Source organism: Myotis lucifugus, unplaced genomic scaffold, assembly GCF_000147115.1.
Source record: "Myotis lucifugus unplaced genomic scaffold, Myoluc2.0 scaffold_353, whole genome shotgun sequence".
In the NCBI taxonomy this organism is placed as follows: Eukaryota; Metazoa; Chordata; class Mammalia; order Chiroptera; family Vespertilionidae; genus Myotis; species Myotis lucifugus.
The window spans coordinates 68408-84524 of NW_005871401.1; the positions used below are offsets into that span (position 1 = coordinate 68408).

The window sequence follows — 16117 nt, forward strand, 5'->3', positions numbered from 1 at the left end:
TACACATCGCCCACCTTCCTACTGCCCAAGAGACGGCAGCTCCCAAAACAGCCCAAACATCCTGGGAAGAGCGCCCCCCAGGAGAAACAAGCTTGACCACTATGCCATCATCAAGTTCCCCCTGACTACCGAGTCAGCCATGAAGACAGAAGACCACAATGCACTGTGTTCATGGCAGATGTCAAGGCCGACAAGCACCAGATCAAGCGGGCTGTGGAGAAGCTCTATCAGGCCTGATGGAGAGAAGAAGGTATATGTTCAACTAGTTCCCGATTATGATGCTCTGGATGTTGTCAACAAAATGGAATCATCTAAATTGAGTTTAGCTGGCTAATTCTAAATATGAAAATTTTTTCACTGTAAAAAAATATATAAAGTTTCCTTCTCTCAGCTTTTTACTTGATGGTTGATGATCATCACCTAGATTGATTGGTTCATAAGGGCCTGCATGATGGTAATATGCTAATTTTATCAGTTCTTCAGCAATTATTAGCTGAAATAAAGAACTTTCCATTATTATTTTATTTCAATCCTTCAATCCTTTATTGTTTTTAATTAGTGCTTAAATTGTTTCTTCTTTGGTTGGTGAGAGCTCCTTCAAGTTGGGTCTTATGTCTTGTAGCCTCCGATAGCTTTCTTACTTTCTGACACCAGATGTCTCTGTTTGATTCATACATTGCCTCCCCAGCCCTTTCTCCAAGGCCCAGCGTGCTGAATGCCTTCATAAGACACGTATGATCCAGAAGGCAAGACATAAGTAAAAACTTTAGGAAACCAGTCAGTGTTCAGGAATCTGCCAGCACATATTCTCTAAAATAAAAGACAAATTATTTCATCTTGCACTTCCATTCATAAAGAAGAAAACACAAAAACCCAGTGAGGTTTCGGGGAATATTCCCTCTTGGGAATATTTGCTTTCTCAGGGACTATTTCACACTGAGGAATACTGCTCTGGCAGCCAGAGCAGGAAAGGGTTCTAGGTTGATCCAGAAGACCCTACGGTGTTGGAGGTGTCAGTGGTGGGAAACCCATTGCATAATGTTTAAGGAAGATCCAGTGGGAGAATTACAGCAAGGCCATGCCATCTGCAGCAGAGAATTGTACTCTTTTTGAGAAACAATTTGTGCACTACCGGATCCTGGTAAATGTGGTGGAATAACTGGATGTGAGACACTATGTTACCATGTGGCCAGAAATGCCCATTATGAGCTGGGTCCTAACAGACCCACAAAACATAAGGTTGAGCAGGCCTAGCAAAAATGCAAGATGGAACTGCTACATCCAGAAACAAACACAAAAAAAGGACCAAATGGCATGAACGAAGAGCATGAGCAGGTAGCCCAGATTCCCCACTTCCCACCCAAATCCAAATTGCTGCACCGGTGCTCTTCTCTCAGCTCACGCCTATGTAGACGCAAGCCAAAAATAGCAGCACATTACAGCCACACTTAGGAACAGTTTTAAAAGACAGTGATGAGGGCCCTGGCTTGGTAGCTCAGTTGGTTGGAGTATCGCCCAATACACCAAAAAGTTGCAGGTTTGGTTCCTGGTCAGGGCACATTCCCAGGTTGCAGGTTTGATCCCCCCAGTTGGGGCACAGACAGGAGGCAACTGATTGATGTTTCTCTCACATTGACATAGGTCTCTCTCTTTCTCTCTCTTTCTCTTTCTCTCTCTCTCTCTTCCTCTCTCTGTCTAAAAACTCTATTCTTAAAAAAAAAAAAAACAGAATGGTGAGGGAAATTTCTGCCAATGGCAGAGCTTCAGTAGTACACCTGACCATCCACTTTTCCATCCATGGTTTGATACATGGAAGCACAGGCAATAGTGATTGACCATCTTTTTTTTCTAGAATAAAACATATTTTAAAATTAAGAACAAGAAGGTCTGCAGTAGAAACATGTGGATGTACATATAGGAGTGGGGATAAAGTGTAAAAATCTTAATATCACATGTTAACACCTACCAGAGAAAAGACACTAAATAACCAACAAAATGACTCAGCCGATTGATATCAGCCAGTTTCAGCCATCAGCCACCCCAATGCTAGCACAAGGGGTGCAAGAATAAAGTGGCCATGGCAGCAGCGATGGAGGCTTCCCATGAGGCCATTAGCATGAACCCCCAAGGTTTATTAGCTACTACCATCAACAAGTGTTCAACCTGACAGTAGCAGAGACCAAGGTGGAACCCCCAAGATAGCACAATTCATCAAAGGTACCAACTAGCCACTTGGTGGTAAATTGACACAGTTTGTCCTTTTGATCTTAAAAGAGCCAGTGGTGCATTCTTACAGGAATAGACATATGTCCCAGGTTAGAATGTCCCCTTGGATCATGACCCTAGCTGGGCCGCAGCTAGGATCATGATTCAAGGGATTGCAAAGTAATCTTTTAACAGGGGATCCCATATGATCCCATGTAACATCAGACAAGGGGACCCACTTTGCAGCAAAGAAGATGTGAGAGTTGGCCTATGACCATGCTTCACTGGTCATCACATACAACACCATCCAGAGTCTAGAAGCCTCATGGAGCATTGGGACAGCCTGCTGAATGCAGAGCTGAGCTGCTACTTAAAGGCACTACTCTGAAGACCAGGAGCTATCCTCCTGGAAACAGCATACGCATTGAATCAAAGACCTTCATATGGCATTGCATCCCCAAGAAAGGGAAGACCCAGGCTGGGGAATCAAGAAATAGAATCGGGAATAGCCACACTCACCATCACTTTTATGAAACTCTCCTGGTTTGCCTTCTCCTTTATTGCCAATTACTTCTCAGTCTTCACTAATAGATACATATATATAAATTTAGGAGGTGCCCAAAGCTCTTTCTCTGTCATTCTTTCTTCCTAAACTATATCATATACTGTCTGTACCATGATAACTTCTTGATTCTCTCTTCCCAATGACCAGTTGGGGACTTTTTGCTTCCTGTCCCCACAACCGTGGACTCTGCAGGATTAGAGGTCTTGTTCTCCGAAGGGCACAGCAAGAATCACACTGGATTATAAGCTAAACCTTCTACCCATTGTACATTGGGCTCCTGGTGTCTAGAGACCAACAGGAATGAAGAGGCGTCATCATCCTGACAGGGTTTACTGGCCCCGGTCATTCGGAGGAAGGAGGACAGCTGTTATGTAATATGTATGGGGCCGTACGAACGACTTGGGTGCCTCTTGTGACAGGCAAGGGCAACTAGAGAGGCCTGATAACCAGGGGCTCAGACCACTGGCCACTTCTGGGAGAGGTTATTCCATCAGGTAAGCTACTGAGGCCGGGAGGTAGGAGGTCAGGGTGAAGGGAATCTAGAGTGGACCAGATGAGTAGCAGCTGCAGCCCCAAGATCAACGACAGGGACACCTCCCTCCTCTAACTTTTCCTTCCAGAAGAGAGACCCACTGACATTTTGAAGGAGCCACTGGGAGCATATATGGCAAATAGATCTAAAAAGTGTACATGGTGAGCTCTGAAAGACAAGGAAACACCTCTCACATCGAAGAAGGGATTTTCCCAGATCCCTTCTTCAAGGAAGGTTTTGCTGACACTTTGTTCTCACAGAATCGGTCAGTTCCTTCAGGGTCTGCCTCCGCTACAGAAAACTGCCTCACCCGAAGGCATGTCTTTCCTGGACAACCTACACCGAGTGACTGAACTAGACAGGGTCTAATGGTCCAGGCGTTTCTGCCTGACCCAGGGACACTGTGACCCAGGGAGCCTGGGACAGGCACACTCACTCCAGAGCTCCCATAAGCGGGCCAAGGCTTTGACAAACCTGCCTGGCAGTCCGACTTCTCTCTCTGCTCATTCCTGCTCCTTCTCCCATTCCTTTCACTGGATCGTTCCTAACAGGCATCTTGCACCCGCAGGCCTCCCCCTTTCCTCCTCCCGCCCCCCCTACCCCTCCCACCCGCCCCTCCACCCCCAACCCCCAACTCTGTCTCACGTCTGCTTCAGGAGAAGCCAAACAGTGACAACAGAAATGCGGTCACAAATTTATTTTACAAACACACATGAATCCTGCATTGTCGTTGGTGCCAGGGCAAGAATACTTATTTTAAAAAGTATTTATTTTTGTGCTCAGAGAATACAACTTGATGCATGCTACAGGAACTGTTTGGTGGAGGATTTTAAGGTATTCAGCATAGCCTTTCATCTGATGCACTTTTACTTCTTGCCGTCGCCTGGTCTTCAACCTTGAGGGGAAATGTTATAATTTTATTTTACCACAAGCACAAAAAGTTGTCTTGCAGTGTAGTTTCTGTCCTCCCTAGGAAACAGAATAGAGGTATTATTCAGTAGAAAATCAGTTTCCTCTGGAGGAAATGCAGTCCCTATTGGTCGCCTCCCTCTTCTATTTGCTGAAAGGCCTTTTTTTTTTTGTTTCAGTTACGGTAAACTATTTGAACTGTAGCCAAATTCTCTTTGAGTTCAAAAGTACAAAGCCCTTTAGAAGGCTTGATCTTTTTAAATATTTTTTCAGAGGTTAAAAATTAAATTTGAAAAAACTATCTGGGGCAGAGAAGCATCCACAGTAGAGACGCAGACCCTGAACGTCTCCACCATGAAGCTTGCCCATGCTCTCCTGTTACTTTTGTGCTTCCACTTAAGTTTCTGTAAGGTAAGTGATTCGATGTTTATGCAAACTATTTTAAGAAAACATTTTAAATATTGTAAAAATATATAAAAATCTTGAGACATTCTTTTGATTTAAAGATTACACAGCCCAGTTAACAACAATGGCAGGATATAGTCAGTAACAGAGATTTCTGTTACTGTCTTGCGGAAAGAGCTTTAAGAAATGGCTGTTTTGTATGCTTTTATCTGTGTATAGAAATTAAACTGAATGAGAATTTTAGTGATATAGATCTGTAATTCATAGTCATCATATTAAATAAATAAATATTTTCCTGGCTGTGTGGCTCAGTTGGTTGAGCGTCGTCCCCGTGCATGGAAAGGTCACAGGTTCGATTCCCTGTCGGGACACATACTCAGGTTTCGGGTTCCATCCCTGGTCCGGCTCCTGTGGGAGGCAACAGATTGATGTTGCTCTCTCATATCAATGTCTCTCTCTCTCTCTCTCTCCCTCTCCCTTTTTCTCTCCCTAAAAAAAATCAATAAAAACATATTTAAATAAACAAATATTTACCAAGCTCCTTCTATGTGCAAAGTTCAGTGCTGAGCAAATGGCAAGGCTGATCTCTTCCTTCAGTCGTCTTTTGGTACAGTTGTAGCAAGATGATAGAAATATGCCAGTGGGAAAGTAAGAAATAAGATTCAAATAACATTTGAAAATAAAAAAAAAAAACAAGACAAGGAACTGTTACAAGACAGTATATTTTTATTGCCCCTCAAAATGGTGCAAATACCATGTGCCAAGGGACTTCAATGGAAGGAAAAATTCCTTCCTGCTAGGAGGTCAGGAAGAGTTTATGGACTGAGATTTGAGCTAGACTTACAGTATTTCTGAATTCGATTTGATCCGTGGGGAGAAAGAGAAAGTGATCTCCAGCCTTCCCAGCCTGGAGAAGCAGCCAGTGCTATGGCAGGAAGATAGCGAAGTGCAGGCTCTTTTCTATCACCAGATGAATAAACCCATTTGATCAGAGTGGAGACTCTGTGGGCAATTCATAGAGTTAAAGCTGAAATGACAGATTGTAGCCAGGTTGGAAGGCCATCCTACTTTTGTGATCGTAGCATTTTAAAATATGATTCCAAAAACTGTCTTTGTCTTGGCACAATTTATAGAAGCAAATATTTAGGCACAATTTATAGAAGCAAATATTTAAAGAAAACTACCTAAGAAATCAGAATTACATATTTTTAATTTCCTATAACTTCTAAAATATATATATATATATGCAATGTTTATAGCAGAAAGCAAATGAAAATAAACTAAATGCTCATTTATAAGAGACTGATCAAATGATTGCACATCCATAAATGAACTACCATGTACCCATAAAAACAATGCATTCTATATTTACTAAAAAAAGACCTTACTAAAATCTGCTTGTTAAATAAAAAATATACACACACATATGTACATGTATCTGTGTGTATACACACTCACACACAAATGTAGCTGCTTAAATAAATGTCAATTTAAAAGTTCTAGGAGAGTATATATCAAACAGATAACAACTGGTATCTCTGAGTGATAGGATTACTGGTGACTTTTATTTTCTGTTTTATACATTTATGAATTTTCAGAATTCAGAAATTCTGTCTTACTCATCCTTCACTTTTCTTTTTTAAATACCAAAAAGTGTGCTGATTTATAATAAGAAAAATTTGTTTTTTTGAAGGAATAAAAAAGACATTTCAGCTATATTTTCAGTTCCTGGAACAAAAACAGAATTTTATTTTTCAAAAAACTAAAAATAGTAGTTTTCACTTACAAAAAGAAAAAAAAGCCTCTTTTTTTTTCACTAAACAATAATCCAACAATAAAGTTGTCTTTATTCATTTAACCAACAGCATTCTGAGAGGAGTTACTATCATATTTGTGAAATTTTCAGAACTTCTTAAAATATCCTATCTAATAAAAGATTAATATACAAATTGACCATCACTCCAACACACAAGATGGCCAGCAGAGGAGGGCAGTTGGGGGAGACCAGCCCTGCAGGGGAGGGCAGTTGGGGGCAACCAGGCTGGCAAGGGAGGGCAGTTAGGGGAGACCAGCCCTGCAGGGGAGGGCAGTTGGGGGCAACCAGGCTGGCAAGGGAGGGCAGTTAGGGGTGACCAGGTCTGCAGGGGAGGACAGGGGTGACCAGGCCGGCAGGGGAGGGCAGTTAGGGGCAATTGGGCCAGCAGAGGAGCAGTTAGGCACTGATCAGGCTGGCAGGGGAGTGGTTAGGGGCAATCAGGCAGGCAGGCAGGTGAGCAACTAGGAGCCAGCAGTCCTGGATTGTGAGAGGGATCCCAGATTGGAGAGGGTGCAGGCTGGGCTGAGGGACACCCCCCCCCCCCAATGCACAAATTTCATGCACCGGGCTTCTAGTTAGTTTATAAAAGAAAATGGAATCTGGGAAGTAACTACTTTTAAATGGAGGTTACCATAGGGACAATATAAATGTGTTCAAAGAAGTTTTAAAATGTATCTAAATTTTCAAATAAAACAAAATATATACAGCTGCAAGAAATCTTTGTTATTTTGAAAGCTGGGAGCAGATTTCCTTCCAGGTAATAAACATGCCCTCTCCCTTTTTATATCAAAGCATTCTGATGAACTGATTCGGCCATAGATATGTTAATGGCAGAGGTGGCTGGGAGTGGGATAGACTTGCATTGTCCTGAATAATGAAATAAGAAGTTACTGAACCTACTCAGGCAAAGAGGTAAAGAGACGCAGGAGAGAACGGTGACAAACTCCAGAGCACAGAGGGAGAGACTGCTGTAGGAATAACCAAGGGATCTTAAAGAACAGGGAAGCCAAGTGCTCCGCTCAACATAGTTGTCTACTGGGGTGGCACTGTGCTGTGGTATAATCCCACCCTGAAATCTTAAATGTCTCTTTTACTCTTAAAGTTGATCATAAATCTTGATATAAATGGGTAGCATTTCAGAAAGGAAGGACTAGAGTAATGTTCAGCTGAGTAACAAGATGCTGGGAATAGAATATGCCCAGGAGGCTACATTCAGTGCCGAGAAGGAGGCCAACCAAAATGGCATAAAAAGACAGAAAAAACCAAGCCGACTGTCAGAACTAACTTAGAGCTCTGGCTATCAGTCAAAGGTCAATGGCACCTAAGTGAACTCTGAATGACAGGAAAGGAAACGTTAAAATGGTAGGAAAGCTTTGTGGCATTTCTACTTGCCCTTGCCCCACCGTGTCCCCAGCTCAGTGGCTGTCTTGAAGATGGCAATCCGCATTCCCAGGGTGGAACTCTAGTCCCCAGCTCTAGAAGGAGCAGAGCAGACTTTATTTTAAAATAATTGTTTGTCTGTTCTAACCTGCCTTGGGGCTGCTTGAAAGCCTAACACAATGTATTTGTCTTTATTTTACCTAACTCGGACCTCATTCAGAGGAGGAAAGGCAGCAGGCATTCCTCAAGCATTGTATGGCAAGAAAACAACCCACAGCCATCTGGGACAAAATATCACAGTTGAGACACACCATAGGATGCTAAAGCTTGGGAGGAAAAGGTAGGGGAAGAGTATCCATAGGAAATTAAGGCTTTCAACAGCACCTGTATATATTCAGGACTTTAGAAAGCAACATACATGCTCTTCCTTCCTTCCTTTCTTCCTTTCTTCCTTTCTCTTTTATTCTCTTCTCTCTCCCTTTCTCTTTTTCTCACTCTCACTCTCTTTCTCTCTGGCTTCTTATGATCAAGGAAATCTTTGTCTAAACACTAACTGAATACAAGATAAAGGAACAGAGACTTCAAAGACAACACACAAAAAATAAAGTTCACAAAAACTTAAGAAAAGTCACTAAACAAACAGCTATAGTCTGCAATAAGCAAGAAAAGCAAACCCTGAGAAGAATCTGTTTTCAAGAGTAACTACATTATAATATTAAAAATGTCCAGTCTTCAACAAAATATTATGAAGCATTCAATGAAACAAGAAAATACAGCCTATTCACAGGAGAAATTAACAGATATGGTCCCTGACAAAGAACAGACTTTGGACTTACCAGGCAAAGACTTTACATCAACTGTCTCTAATACCTTCAAAGGGCTAGAGAAAACTGGGAGGAGGACATATGAACAAATAGAGCATTTAAATAGAGATAAAAATTATAAAAAAGATTCAGACAAATTCTGAAGCTGAAAAGTGTAATAATGAAAATGAAAAAACTCACTAGAAGGCTTTAACAACAGATAAGCATGCAGAAGAGCAAGTGAACTTTAGGATCAGGCAATTAAATTATCCAATCTCAGGAGTAAAAAGAAAAAAATTACAAGGGCCTAAGAGACCTATAGGACACCATCAAGCATATCAATATATCCATAATGAGAATCTCAGAGGGAAAAGAGAAACACTTACAGAGGATATCAGAAGAAATAATAACCAAAATCTCCCAAATTTGAGAAAGATAGGAATCTACAGTTTCAGGGAGCTTACTTCCCCACAGAAGATAGCACAAAGAAATCCACACCAAGGCACATTATAATGATACTATTAAAGAACAAAACAGAAAATCTTGAAAATAGCAAGAAGAAAGCAACTCATCTTGGACAACGAATCCTCAATAAGATTCGCATCTCTCTCATCAGAAACCACAAAGGACAGAAGATAGTGGGATGACATTTTTAATGTCCTGAAAGAAAAGAACTGTCAACCAAGAATTCTATATTCAACAAAGCTTTCTTTTAAAAATGGAGAAATTAAGGGGCACCAGAGTCGGCTTGATGGAAAGATCAGCAGTAGAGAAGGATGAGGATGGAGGCATTGGTGTTTGTCTTCTCTATCCTTGACTGCTGCTCATTCATCTTCCTCTCAGTATACTTCATAATTACATTGTCTGATTTAGAATATGATTACATTAATACTAGATCATGTTGCTTGACATTAAGCAAGTAGGTAATTACAGAATTTCCAGATTGGTCATACCACTGTCACTGAATTAATGCTCATTTCATTGAACTGGTTCATCTTCCTTCTCAACTTGCCTGTTGCTACTTGGAATGTCTATCAGTTCATTATGGTGCCAAGTCGTAACATGGGAGTGTTTGATACAACAGAAATAAAGAATCGAGGACATAAGCCATGATCAAGGTTGGTTTCCACTTGCTCTGTTTCTTCATGTGTCTTTAAAGCATGACTTTGGCTTTGATAAATGGTTAAAGCTGGAAAAGTCATGATTGAAGTCAACCTACACTACAGTACACAGATGAGGAGCCAGCCACTACTTAAATCATCCTTAGAAATGTAGTCACAGCAATATATTTTTTCCTCTTTGAACAAAAAATGTTTTTGCTATATTTTTACCATATAAAATATTTAAAAAACAAAAAATGGAGAAATGAAGACATTCTCAGATGAACAAAAGTTGATGGAGTTAGTTGCTGGTAGACCTGTTCTACAAGAAATGCACCACAAGAAAGGGAGTGCTTCCGGCTGAACAAAAGGACACTATACAGTAACTTGAAGCCACGTGAAGAAACAAAGAGCCCCTGTAAAGGTAAATACTTTTGTATTTATGTAGGTAAATACAAACACCAATGTTATTATACTTTTAGTTCATATCTACTCTTTTTATTTCCTCAATGATTTAAAAGGCAAATGTATAAATATAATCATAAATCTATGTTAACAATGACACAATGTATAAAGATGTAATGTGTGACAATAATAACAGAGTATTATTATTATACTATGGAACCATACAGAGGGTATGAACTATACAGGAGCAGAGTTTTTATATGCTCTTGAAGCTAGATTGGTATTAATGCAAACAAAATTGCTATAAATCAAGGTTTAACGTATAATCCCCATGGTAACCACAAAGAAAACATCTTTAAATATATACTCCTCCAAAAAAAAAAAAGGAAATGAGAAAAGAATCAAAACAGCACTATAAAAAAAATCAACTAAACGCATAAAAAAGGCATAATAATGGAGGAAATAAAGAACAAAAAGGTACAGGGTATAGAGAAAAAGAATAGCAAAAGGCAGAAGTAAGACCTTCCTTAGCAATTAATTTACATGTAAATACATTAAATTCTCCAATAAATAGACAAAGATTGGCAGAATTTATTTTTTAAAAAAACTATGATCAAACCATATGCTGTCTACAGAAGACCCACTTTAGATCCAATGACAAATAGCTTGAAAGTAAAAAATTGGAAAATGATATTCCATGCAAATACTAACCAAGAAAGAGGTGTAGAGTCCACACTAATGCAAGACAAAATTGACTTTAATTGTCTCTTGGTACAAGAGACAAAAAAGGACATTAGATATGAAAAAGAGTCAGTTTATTAAAATATATAATAATTATAAAAATATACACACCAAACAATAGAGCCCCAAATATATGATTCAAACATTGACACAACTGAAGGGAGGCCAAGACAATTCTATAGTAATAGTTGGAGACTTCAATACCTCACGTTCCATACTGGATAGAAAACCTAGACACAAGATCAAAAAGAAAATAAAAGACTTTAAGAGCACCAAAGCCAAACTGATCTAACAACCAGATATGTATAGAGCACTCCATCCAACAAGAGCAGAATACACACTTTTCTCAAGTTCACATGAAATATGCCCCAGGGTGCACTATATGTTAGGCCTTGTCTCAATAAATTTAAAAATGTTGAAATCATATGAAGTACTAGTTTCTCTAAAAACAATGGAATAAAGCTAAAAATCAGTAACAGGAAAACTGGAAGGTTCACAGATGTGTGGAAATTAAACAACATACTCTTAAACAAATGGCCAAAGAAATCACAAGGGAAAATAGAAAAACTTAGAGATGAATGAAAACAAAAATACAACATACCAATACATATGGGATGTGGCAAAAGCGCGTGTGCTCAGAGAGAAACTCATAGCAGTGAATGCCTATAATAAAAACAAAACAGAGACCTCAAAACAATCTATCTTTACACCTTAAAGAACTAGAAAAAGAAGAACAAACTAAATCCAAAGCTGGGAGAATAATATCTTTAAAATAAATAATATCTTTAAAATAAAATGTATTATTCTTTTTTATTTGTGTATTTAATTCTTTTTTATTTGTGTATTTAATTGTTAAACTATAATATTATTATTCATTTTTACAACAGATCTATATACAGGTATAATTTTTTTCCTTTTTCAGTAAGTACATTAATATAGTTAAAAATATTTATCTATTACTTTTATCCTTATTTGTATTGTACTGTACTAAGTATTTTGAATTTTACAGGCATGATTTCATATATACATCTATATATACAGTGGTCCCCACCTTGTTCATGGGGAATATGTTCTAAGAACCTCAATGAATGTCTGAATCTGCATATAATACTGAACCCTATATATACTATATTTCTTTCCTATATATACATACCTATGATAGAGTTTAGTTTAATTTATAAATTAGGCATAGTAAGAGATTAACAACAATAAATAATAATAAAATAGAACAGTTTTAACAATATATTGTAATCAAAGTCATGTGAATGGCTTTGGCCGTTGTTAAGTTACTTGAGCAATATTGACATAATTAAGTTACTTAAGCACTGCAGTACCACTAACAGTTGATCTGATAACCCAATGACTAATGGGTGGGTAGCATACGTAGTGTGTATATGCTGGACAAAGGGTAATCCATATCCCTGGTGGGACGGAGTGAGATAGCATGAGATTTCAGCATGTGATTTAAAACTTATAAATTGTGTAATTCTGGAATTTTCTATTTAATATTTTGGAATCTCAGTTGACCTTAGATAACTGTAACTGCAGGAAGTGAATCTACAGATACGGGGTTCTTCTTTAGTAGCCTGGCCATGTTGTTCTCAGAATATATGACAGAAAAGCAAAAGGATAAAACCAGTTGCACAAACATCTCTTCCGTCACATCTTCTGACATCCTATTGACCAAAACAAGTCAGAAGGCCAGGCCCAGGGTCTAGAGGTAGTAAAATACACCCTGCACCAGTGAGAGGCACAGGTTAGGACAGAGATGAAGGGAGGATAGAAGAATTGGGGCCATATGCAATCTCCCACAATCACATTGTTATAGCATTTGTATAGGATCTTAAATGTTCATTTGTGCTCTCCCATGGGTTTTCATTGGATCCTCACAACAACTCTGTGAGGATATTATTTTTAATTTCCACATTTTATAGAAGAGGAAACAGAATCAGGAAGGTGAAGTCACAGCTAGTTAGCGCAGAGGGGACTTTCTACTTTTTCATAAAAAGCAGTAGGATGGGAAAGGGTGGACTTTTCCTCGCTTTGGGCATGGGTGAGCATTCTTTTCTTTTATTTATAGGATGAAGACGAAAACCCAAAAAGATTGAATCAGAGGAAGAAACCACAGGTAAAGCATGCTGGGGTTGACTAGGAGACTGTTTCTTATTTGCTTTCCAATGGCCAACCATCTATCTAAAATGGTTTTATTGTAGTCCTTTCTAAAAAAAAATAAAATTTACATCAAAATAATTGTTACATCATTACAAATACCAAGGAAAGGACCCCCCCCCCCCCAAATAAGTCCATATGCACAAAAGAGCAGTCTCAGCTAAAGAAGTTAGATCACGTTTTATAGATGACTAGGCTATAGTAGTAATTGCTAAAAATTTTGAATATGTGCTACCAGTATATCTATCTATATAATAGAGGAATATGCAAATTAGCCGGGACACCATAACGTCATGACAGAACAGCAGGGACCTGAGGCTGCATGGCACCTGGATGGGGCAAGGGACCTCAGGCCATGCCCCCCACCCCGCGGGGCTTGACGGGAGACCTCAGGTCGTGCCCCCCGCCCTGACGCCTGGCCAGGAGACCTCAGCCATGCCCCCCCTCCCCCACAGCAGGGCTTGACAGAGACCTCAGACTGCACCCCTCGCCCAGCGGGACTTGAAAGGGGACCTCAGGCCATGTCCCTGCTCTGGCGCTGGGCCAGGACACCTAAGGCCACGCCGCCTGACCCAGCTCTGGGCTGGGAGACCTCAGGCTGGGGGACCTCATGCTGTGCCCCCCTCACCTGCACTGGGCTGGGGGACCTCAGGCTGTGCCCCTTGCCCAGCAGGGCTTGACGGGGGACCTCAGGCCCCACCACCTACCCCTGCACTGTGCCAGGGGACCTGAGGCTGCGCCCCCTGCCCAACGGGGCTTGACGGGGGAACTGAGACAGCACCCCCCCAACTGGTGTCAGGCCGGGGAACCTGAGGCTGTGCCCCCCGCCCAGAGGGGCTTGACGGGGGTGGGGCCAGCCAGTTCTGGATCTCCTGCGTTTTCAAAGCATGTGCAGGTGGTGGGCAGAGACTTGACTCTAGGTCAGGGGGTGGGCAAACTTTTTGACTCGAGGGCCACAATGGGTTCTTAAACTGGACCGGAGGGCCGGAACAAAAGCATGGATGGAGTGTTTGTGTGAACTAATATAAATTCAAAGTAAACATCATTACATAAAAGGGTACGGTCTTTTTTTTTTTTTTTTAGTTTTATTCATTTCAAACAGGCCGGATCCGGCCCGCGGGCCGTAGTTTGCCCACGGCTGCTCTAGGTGATGCGGCGCATCCAAGACCCTGACGGGGAAGATTTTCATATACATTTTACTAATTTTCTTTCATCTCTGACACTTCTATTATACAGAAAGAGCAAATAGCAATATTTAAATATTTCCTCTAATTAATTCCCTTTTAATTGCATGAATTTCATGCACGGAGCCACTAGTGTGAATATATTTACTTTTAAATAATAAAACACTGCTGTGCAAATAAATGAACCTTAAAGACAAACCAAATTTTGAACACATAAATAACATTTTAATAATTTTCACCATTAATCTTTAATGAAATAATGTCACTAAAAATATTTCATTAGTTTTGATATTTTTCATTTGATTTTAATGGCATATTGCATATCAGCTGGAAAAGATACCTCACAAAGAGAACATATACAATTAAGCACATAGAGAGAGATTCATCATGAATGATAGTAGATGTAAATCTATATTTCAAATAGTCTGATTAGGGGGCAGGCTGGCTTTCTGTTATATCTGAACAGTTATTCATTTCTTTTAACCCCATAATGTGGCTGCTGAGCAGCTTCTGCTGTGCTTAGAAGTGTTGTAGACTGTCGTTTTCTTATTCACTGGTGCTGCAATTTGGCATTATTTTCAATCCAGCATTCATTTCTCTATAAGAATGTCTAAGCCACTGTCCATTTGTGAAGATCATGTTAAAGATCATGTTATCTAAAACTAGATCATATAGTCCATAATGTTCCTTTTATCAAGCTCATGTATGTGAACCTCTGTCTTAAAACAAAAACCCTCTTACCTTGGCTGGGTGCCTTAGTTGGTTGGAGCATCGTCCAATTCACCAAAAGGTTACAGGTTCAATCCCCAGTTAAAAGGTGTATAGGAGGCAAGTGATCAATGTTTCTCTTTCACATCAATGTTTCTTTCTCTCTCTCTTTCTCTCCCTCTATCTCCCCTTTCTCTCTCTCTAAATATTAATAAAAATATCAGGTAAGGATTAAAAAAACCCTCTCTTGACCGACCTCATAGCCCCCTCCAATTATCACCCCATTTTACACAACACTCTCAAAAATATCCTGTGCTCAATTTCTCTTTTCCCATTCTTTCTGGAACCCAGTCAGGCTTGAGTTCCCACCATTGCACCAGAATTACATTTGTCAAGGTCACCATCTTACTGGAGATGCCTTAGACACAGCTGCTGATCGCTCCCTCCTCCTTGCCGCTGTGCCACCTTTCTCTGTTTATTCGTCTGTTACTGCACTGGCCACATCTTCCCATCTCCTCTACTAACTCTTCAACATCTGCCCCACCTCTAAATGTCAGAGGGCTCACACCCTCCAATGGCTTTGCATTTCATGCACAGAATAAGCCAAAGTCTTTACAGTAGCCCACAAAGTTCCAATGATCAATTGCCTGCCCCTCTGTACTCTGACCTCCTCCTCCTGCTCTCCCTCCAGCCACACTGTCCTCCAGACCAACAGGGCACCACACTGCACATGTGCTCCCACCACACAGCTTCCCCCCAGCTGTTTCCTCCGACCATGACTCTTCATCTCTAGACATCTGCATGGCTAGCTCACTCGCCTTCAGGTTTCTGTTCTAAGGTAAACTTCTTCCCAAAGTCTTCCCTGACAACCCTATATGAAATAGCAATCCTTCCCCCTCTCTCCATCATCTCTATCTTTCTCGCCATACATAGCATTTGTCACCATATGCCATACTATGTATTTATTCCTTATTCATTTTTATCTGCTTTCCCTACTAGAAATGTAAGCTCCTTAACTTGGTGCTGTTCACAGTTATAGCCCAAGGAGCTAGAACAGTGCCTTGCACATAGTAGGCTCTCTATAACTATTGAATGAATATGTTTTGAATGCAGGCACAAGACCCAACCCATATTTAAATATTAATAAAGATTATCTTTTCCTACTTTTTCAATAGAAGAATTGGGGGCCATATGC

At 40.3% G+C, this 16117-nt stretch overlaps 1 protein-coding gene and 1 pseudogene across 4 annotated transcripts in view; both read left to right on the forward strand.

Moving 5' to 3' along the window:
• The first annotated feature begins 4368 nt into the window (after positions 1-4368).
• Positions 4369-16117, forward strand: part of CFI (complement factor I) — a 51183-nt gene continuing 39434 nt past the window's right edge. For 3 of the 4 annotated variants that reach the window (XM_014466695.2, XM_014466696.2, XM_014466699.2), the window contains exons 1-2: positions 4369-4622; positions 12942-12989. In XM_014466695.2, the coding sequence (XP_014322181.1) occupies positions 4566-4622; positions 12942-12989 (105 nt within the window). In that variant the 5' untranslated portion in view covers positions 4369-4565. The remainder of the gene's footprint in view (positions 4623-12941; positions 12990-16117) is intronic. The other variant, XM_014466697.2, reaches the window with a different exon arrangement.
• Positions 9398-9802, forward strand: LOC102425910 (annotated as a pseudogene).